Below are 8,608 nucleotides of genomic sequence, written 5' to 3'. Positions count from 1 at the left end.
ATTATCTCCAACTAAGGAGATCCAACTAAATTTGATATTCAATCTTTCATACAGAAAAAAGATATATTTGCATATAATGGTGAAAATTTTATCTTCTTTGGAATTCACAAGTTTACACCAATGATTTAAATCTCTACACTTGATACGAGTAGAAAGTGTATACGTAACATACAGTTTGGTGTGCTCTGCTTCAGATTCAAAAATTAAGCGTGACCATGGTATCATATAGGTGCAGTTGCATATCAATAGGCAAGTGCACTTTTCTAGAATGTTTTGATCACAGAAAACATGGATTTACGGATTTTATCAGTCAAATATGTCTCAGTTTTACCAAATTTCCCATTAAAAGAAAAAGATACACCCAAATAAGAAAAGTGGTCGACAATATTAAGAACGTTTTCTTCAAACCGAAAGGTTATGTCGACCCCTATTATATTTTCTAAACATTACCACTTTAGTTTACGTTGCATTAACTTTATACAAATTACAATATTTTGACATAGCATTCAAAGCTGTCTGAAGATCAAGTGTACTTTCTGTATCATCTGCATATAATAACAAATAAGTATGAGGAAGATATCTACTTCAATATCACTTAGCATCTGGTTAACATTTTCAGACGAAAGCTGCAGACCTGCATATTTATTTGACATTAAGTCATTCAAATCATTTAAAAATAATGAAAATAGCACAAATGACAAATTTTCACCTTGTCTAACACCACTCTGACTAGCAAAATCTGATAAAGTATGATTTGATTTCACACATGACTTAGCCCTTTCATACATATTAAAGATAAGATTTGAATTTTTTTTTATCAATATTATAATTTAATATCTTACCCCATAAGGCTGTACGGTTATCTGAGTCGAAGTCTTTGTGATAATCCACTAAAGCACAGATAAAGATTTCAAGGAAAATATTTGGTCAACAGTACTATATATCTTTCTAAAACCTGCCTGCTGTTCACATAAAATGTTATTAGTCTCCAGAAAAGCATTCAGTCTAATGTTCAATATCTGTGGGGAATCATATGATCAAAAAAAAGCTCTAAACCAAAGTTATATTTGAAGAAAATGAATAAATTTCCTACCATGATAAGATATGAAATTTAAACAAAATCTAACATATGACTAATGAAAATTGTTAAATTATCATGAAGGTGACATGAATGATAGATATCCTTTATTACAAACACTTAAGGAAAATCTGAAGTCTCAGTTTCTGGAAGTGTTCCAGATAATCAGATGGTGATTCAGTGATTGTGAATAATTTCTATGTAGTTTTAGGATACATCTCTGTTGTCATATGATAGGCTATATTTTAGATTTACAGCAAAAGTTGCTTCAATATTATCCCATATAATTCATAAATTTCTTTTTGGTTTAGAAATTATTTTGATCATGGGATTCCATACAGTGTCAATAGAAACGTAAATAATTTACCAAAGCAACTTAATATTGTAGTTCCTCTACAGTTTAGTTATCTGGATCATTAACATCGCCTATATTTTTATACAATGGAAAGATAATACCGTTACTCCAAACGTACCAGAAGCTAAAATGATATTAAACAGTTTACAAAGCACAGATAATATGAGTGAGTGAAGATTTTTAGGTATTCATTCAAACTATTATCAAAAATAGAAGACGACTTGTTATGTTTTAGCATTTTGATTGCTTTTTCAACGTCAGGTTCTGAAAAAAGGACATCTTATTGTGTGTGTTCAGGAATATTCTCCAAATCCACATTCTCAGAAGTATCTGCATTAGTAAAATCTTACTTCACTAGAAATTTTGTGATTAATTGACTTTTTTTACCCAAATATCTATTTAACATACTCCAATAAAATTTAGGATCGGTATTTTTAAGACCTCTATATTTTTTAACTATTTGATCATTAAATGAGTTATTTTTATTATGGCGGCCTCCGTGGCCGAGTGGTTAAGGTGACTGACTTCAAATCATTTGCTCCTCATCGATGTGGGCCTCACTCGGGGCGTTGAATTTCTTCATGTGAGAAAGTCATCCAGCTGGCTTACGGAAGGTCAGTACGTGGTTCTACCCAGGTACCCGCCCGTGATGAAAAATGCACGGAGGAGCACCTGTGGTCTTTCTCCTCCATTAAAGCTGGAATGTCGCCATATGACTTATAATTGCGTTGATGCAATGTTAAGCCCAACAAAATGAAATAAATAATTAAATTTTTCTTGATTTCTTTCTTATACTGTTTACTCATGGCTATCATAGCATCCTTTTTCGCATCGAATTTAGATCGTCTATAAACATTTCTGCTGTTATAATAATCACGGCTCAGGTCTTTACAACAGTCACCGAACCATGGTTTATGAGAATTCGCAGATTTAGTCCTCTGGTAAACCTTCTCTTGCTGAATAAAATAACAGTTTCTAGCGACATTAACAATAATAGTTGAAATGGATTCTGTTATAATATCATTCATAACAACGTTACTATAATTTAATCGTGAATAATATTTTCCATGTCTGACATTACATTATTGGTGTCATTTACGTCAAAGTAGCCAATAAAGTCTTCTTTTTTAGTTCTTATCCTAAACAGAACTCATGAACACCTAGTTCTCATCAAGAACTTCATCCTGATTCACTATGAAGTCATTTAATTTAATAAACTTAACAGTGATGCATAGTTCTAGTGCACAATGCACATCTGACAACAATGGGTCAAAGTCTAAAATATAAAAAAGTTTAACTCTTGGGAAATTTACAACAGACAATAAAACATAACCAATAACACTACCACTGATACAGGAACATTTTCCTACATAAATATCTGATCCAAAACGATCGTTGGCAATACGTAAATTCGTTATTTTACGCATTTCTATAGGCCTGCGGCCATAATTATTACAATGATAAAGATCACTAAAAATGTGCTCAGTCGGTATCCCTAAATCAGCAAGATTGTTTAAACCAACAATCTGCTTAGTATTAACATAAAAAAATATCATCCGTGACATAATTATCAATATCACAAAAATCTGACAATTTACCACTTTTGGCATTAAAATCTCCAAAAAGACAAAAGTTACAGTTCTCATATTAAACAGTGAAGTCTAAACAATTATTTTCCAAATCGTCAAACAGATTTAAAGAACTGCATGGAGAGTCAAAGCTTCTGTTTTCTGTGTATTTTTGCAGAACGTGCTAGTTTAGTCCGCAAAATATACGATTTACTTCGAATCTAGCACAAATTTAAGCATTGACGGGGACTTTACTGTTGTATTATCAAATGATTTTGTGATTTAAGAATATAACAAAATAAAAATGGATATCTCTAAATAGCTCCACGAATATTCATTCATATCCTAAATTCCATTTAATGAAATCTTTAATTCATTTAATGATATCTGAAAATACATTTGATGTTTAAAATAAATTATTTAAAGATATCTCAAAATGTCTGTGATTTTATGATGTCCTTGGATCCCCGGGCGAAGCATGTTTTCTCCTTGGAAATTTGAGAAAAGACACAGTATCTGAAATCATTCGTCCTCCACATCTGACTTCAGTTCGAGAAGATAGGAGTTTGTTAGAAATGTTACAGAATCCAGGAAAACTGGCGAGAATGACTGCCCGCCGTAATATAGCTGAGACAATTTTGAAAAACGGCGCCCAAACTAAACAAACAAACAAACAAAATGTTATATTCAATTCAATATATGCATATACACAGAATTAGTATTGTACGGTGTTTACTTATTTTATAATATCATAATCGAATCGATTCAAAATCGAAATCGAATTTAATGATATTATAAAACAGATCTCCGTAAAATTAGTAGTTAACAGCAAGTACATCCGAAAACTCTCAAAACACGATTAGCATTTCTTATAAAGAGTATATATCATCAAAACACAGAAATATTTGATGAACGAACAGCATCTTAACTTACAATCTACCTGTTCATTACATGTTCTACCGTACTGTCACATACGATGTATACTTAAAATATTATCAAAAAAGTTGTCCCCTTTAAAAATGAATGCCGTGTGTAAAGAAATAAACAATTACTAAATACTATGTCCCACCAAGTTATGCAGAATTTCAGCACTGGGACGTTATTGCAAATGCATTGAAACGAAAATATGTAACAGTTTTTTTAAAAATGGTGAGTTGTTAAAGGCACTGAACTGTCCGGAAGTGTGCCACCTTTATGCAGTCCATGAATATATCAGTAAATTGACAGTTGTTTTGTAGAGTAATATACTTGTTTCACATGTTGTTCAATTTTCATGTCAAACAACCCTTTCTTTCTATGATTTGGTGTTGTTTGATTTTTTTCTAAAAATGTAAAGCTAAGCATTCAATAATGACAATATGCCTATTAATTTACATGCAGTGTACGTTTTATTTGTGAATAAAATACTTATATATAATTTGACTATACTGACTATATACGTTTACGTACTGGAATAATTGCATGCGAAATTTCATCATTTTGTGACATAAATGATGACAAATAGAAATAAATAAGGGAAAATCAACTAAAGTTCTAGGTTTCAAACACATATGATTATAGATACAATACAATGTTTCCTTATGACCTTGAACTGTTTCCTTGAGTCAAATGATATAATTACAGGCTTAATGAAACCATGTGATTGACAGCAAAGCTGTATATAGACGCTCTTTTCATTCTTCATTCTGACACACCTTGCTGGGATTCTTCAAATGTTTTACATTTCTTAACGGTGACAACATGAGGAAAAAAGTAGAAGCTTCCAACAGGGTTTTCGTTTGTGCTTTGTTTCCGCAAAATATTTCTTTACGGCTGCTGAAAGTTAAAAAGGAACACTCTATTTTAAAAAAGAAAGTCAGAAAGAAATGTGCGTGAAACATGTGTGTTATATCAAGGTAGTGGACCCGTAAGGCCAATATTTAAGTTCCGTTCAATTACGTTTTATCCGTATCGTCTGCTTGGGGCAAAAAGTAGTCTAACTGACATTTTAAAAAAAACGTTCAGGAGAAGCAAAAAACTGATTTTTTCTTTTGTCGATAATCTTTTAAATATCTACCTATTTAATTCAAAAAGGGTATAATATGCTCATACTTTTAATATTTTTTGGCAATTATCATAACATAGAGCATAAATAATAAATTAAAATATAATGCAGTTACACTCGTTATGTGCTGAATTTTTTTAACGCAAAAACTCAGTTAAATGCACTTAACCAAGTTTTTGCATTCAACATTTTTGATTTGGGAGCAGTATTCTGTATTAAATTCTTGAAATACAATTTTTAATATTTTCCTGATGGCATTGTTATAATTTAATTTTGACAATTATCAAAGTTCAAACCTTACTTGTTTCTTTTGCAATGTTTGCTTGAATGTGTAATAGAATAGCAATACTATTGCAATAATTTAAGTACGTTTTGAGACACTATAAGCGGACAGGCTGTTTAGCTTTTGTACTTGGATACAACTTGACCACATGTTCATCACCATCAAAGTCATATTTTATTACACAACACTGTCTGGCTTTTCAAAATCTAGGTTTATCAATGTATAGCATCCATTTTATTTTTTCCTCATTTGTGTCTATATAAAGATTTTTAATTTTGGAAGCAATGTGTTTAAAGTCTAGGAAATCATTTAATGTCATTTCAGTAACATAGTATGTTTTTCCTTCTACGAGCCATTTGAACAGTGGTTGCAAATTGAGAAGTAGTGTATAGAGAAATAGTTCTGTTGAATGAAATGTCATTCAATTTTGGATGTGGCCACATTCTAAAATTTTGTGTGTAAGCTTTTGAAATCTAAGATGTTTCATACTGTACCACAACATAGCAAATAAAATCTGTTTCGGTTCTGGCCAATGCATATCACCAAAACTGTAAACAGTCAAATTGTAATTGTTTAATTTTCTTACATGATAAAACTGTGACTTAAATGATTTCGGAAGGGGAACTACCTGTTGTAAGTCAAAGCAAGCTGTAATATGTTCAGTATTAGATTCCGACAGTAATTTTGTCACAATTTTTATGTTCTCTGGCTAAAATTTTATTTTTTTAAATGACGTTCATACTGCTCTTTGTCATTATCCCTACCACTTTTCTGTGGAAAACAAATGTCACACTGGTCTTTAAGGGTTTTTTTAAAATGATATATTAAATTTTGTATTAAAGATATACCGATATGTGCAGACAGACATGATATCAAGGTTCTTATCCTGGCATTTTTTAGCATAAACGTACATTTTTGTGAGGTTTAAATTAGTCTCAAGATATTCTTTTGTTGATGTTTTTCACCAGTAATGTGACTAAACCCTAGGAAAACTGTTTATACCCTTGAATATCAGTTAAAATTACTTGGGGCATTTTATTTGGCCGTTTTGCATGCTTGCCGCGTGAATCTGCCCTGGTAATTCCACCAGTACATGTGCATTTTTTCCTAATGCTGAGGATATTACGACTTGTGTAATATCAGGTGTATCTAAGTAAAATTGTTTGCAATCTTGCCCTTATATGTTCTTTTGTACTGAAAATATACCCCCTTGAATGTTTTCACTTACTATATATTACTTTTATTAATAATATTTTTCTATGGATTTTATTGAGAGTGTTTGCAATGAATTCTTTCTGTTTCTCATAACTCCCCGTTCCACAAAAATTTTGAAAATTGTTTTCTCTTTCTGTGTGTGAAATGTTTTTGTGGCATATGGGTTTTACACCCAGCTCCACAACCCCTCTTCAAAATTTTACTTCATTTCATTTTCCCAATTGTGGTAACATAGTTTTTATCAGAGTTTTCTTTCAATTTTTATAACTTTTAATGACGATTCGTTTCCATGAATTTTCATCACATTATTTTGTGCTTATGTAATTTTCGAGGTTTATCATTTTTGTCGTGTTCATTATGATTAGGGAAAGAATATGAATTTGCTGGACTGTTTACAATGTCACTATATTGTTCCTAAATAATTACTGTAAATGTTTTTTTCTGCATATAGTACACTTATTGCACCAACTATTTAAAAAAAGAATATTTATTTAAATGCAAAAAATAGGCTATGTGCACTTAGCCTATTTTTTTGCATTAACAACTTTCAATAACTATATCAAGAAATAAAAGCAAAAACTATACTATGTACACTTAGTACAGTTTTTGCACTTATCAAAATGGTATAATGTAGTTAGCAATTTTTCTTATTTTTTCAAAAAGATTATTTCAAGACGTGAAATTTACGACAAAACTTATTTAGAATGATGAAATGGGATATTTATTAGTCAAAATTGCCAAAAAGTCAATTTTGATAAAAATATCAGTTAGGTGACTTTTTGCGCCAAGCAGACGGTATGTTAGTTCTATACGTAATGAGCTATATTTAATTCCGAAGAATGCCGAATTGCCTAAACGAGAAGGCGTAATCACGCGGAAGTTCCCGCGTGTCATTACGGGTCCGCTACCTTAAATGTGATCCTGTACAACTTTACTCAATGCGGTGTATTAGAATTATGTTAAAACATGTGTAAAATTACACTTTTCATCATTCAATTATTCAAGTAAAGCTGATTGAATGCTACAGTTTTATTAAACATTTTCCCGAGAAAATTATCTCGCCTTTCCATTTCTATGTAGAACTAACCTTCATCAAGACCATTAGTTCTGTTAAGCTGACGATTCATCTCTTCAGACTGGCGTATCATCTCGTTTTTTATCTCGTTAATCTGAGCTTTTAATTCTTCATTATATTTTGGTGTCTTTTCCCTTGGATTTATTAATGGAAGTTTAGCGTCATTCATTAGTGGGTTCCTCGGGTCATCATTGTCTATCAACGGGCAGCAACGTCCATTTGTATCTTCATTATACATAACTGTATTTATGTTGTCTGGCACGTTCCGAGAAACAGCCATAGTTACATATTCATAAATATACACGTTTGTAAAGAATAATATTTATAGTATAGCACATTACATCTCATACGATAAACCGTATTTAAGTCACAAAGTCCATGGATAAATTCAAAGTAAATAATACATGGAAAAGGCCACGTATGTGTACATATCCTGTTTACAATTACGGAAATTCACTTGACAGTTTGGAGTAATTAAATCATACTTAAAGCTATTATTTCATATATGAAGGTCAGTTTCATTGTGTACAGTGTATATTTCAAGAAAAAAAAAACGGAAATAAGTAGACCAGTTTGCATGCATAGCAAGAATATGCAGAGACCATTTGTGCAAGTACAGTAAATGAACAGAAAATTTACCCTTTTTTCACTACAAATATTTCTTACGGAAATTGGACTAAGAAACACAAAATTGAAGGAACACTCCTTCACGCGAAGTAACTATTACAAGTGAGTACCATATGTCGTCTCTGTGACAAGACAATTACCTCGGGGCAATTGCTATAAGCTGCCAAAGAGTTTTTACACCTACAGGTGCTATGTTGCGTCCCAAAATATGAGTAATTTTCATTCAGCCAAATTTCAGATATAGCCAGTACCATAGAAACTATATTAGAAAACATGTGCAGGCTATATGTATGCAGAAGACTTAAGAAAAATATATCCACCGTGTAGATTTTTAAAGAATTTACTAAATGTTTCATCGTTAGG

At 31.5% G+C, this 8,608-nt stretch overlaps 1 protein-coding gene across 1 annotated transcript; it reads right to left on the bottom strand.

The window, feature by feature from the left end:
* Positions 1-2,460: 2,460 nt before the first annotated feature.
* LOC123536356 (uncharacterized) lies at positions 2,461-8,039 on the bottom strand. Its single transcript, XM_053529313.1, has 2 exons — positions 7,631-8,039; positions 2,461-4,816 (listed from the first exon to the last, which is right to left on the bottom strand). Exons 1-2 carry the CDS (start codon positions 7,896-7,898, stop codon positions 4,728-4,730), a joined length of 357 nt encoding a protein of 118 aa, XP_053385288.1. The 5' UTR covers positions 7,899-8,039; the 3' UTR covers positions 2,461-4,727.
* Positions 8,040-8,608: the final 569 nt, after the last annotated feature.

This window comes from Mercenaria mercenaria, chromosome 17 (assembly GCF_021730395.1).
Source record: "Mercenaria mercenaria strain notata chromosome 17, MADL_Memer_1, whole genome shotgun sequence".
Taxonomy (NCBI): Eukaryota; Metazoa; Mollusca; class Bivalvia; order Venerida; family Veneridae; genus Mercenaria; species Mercenaria mercenaria.
The sequence above is the reverse complement of the archived record's forward strand: the minus strand, read 5'-3'. Positions and strand labels throughout refer to the sequence as shown.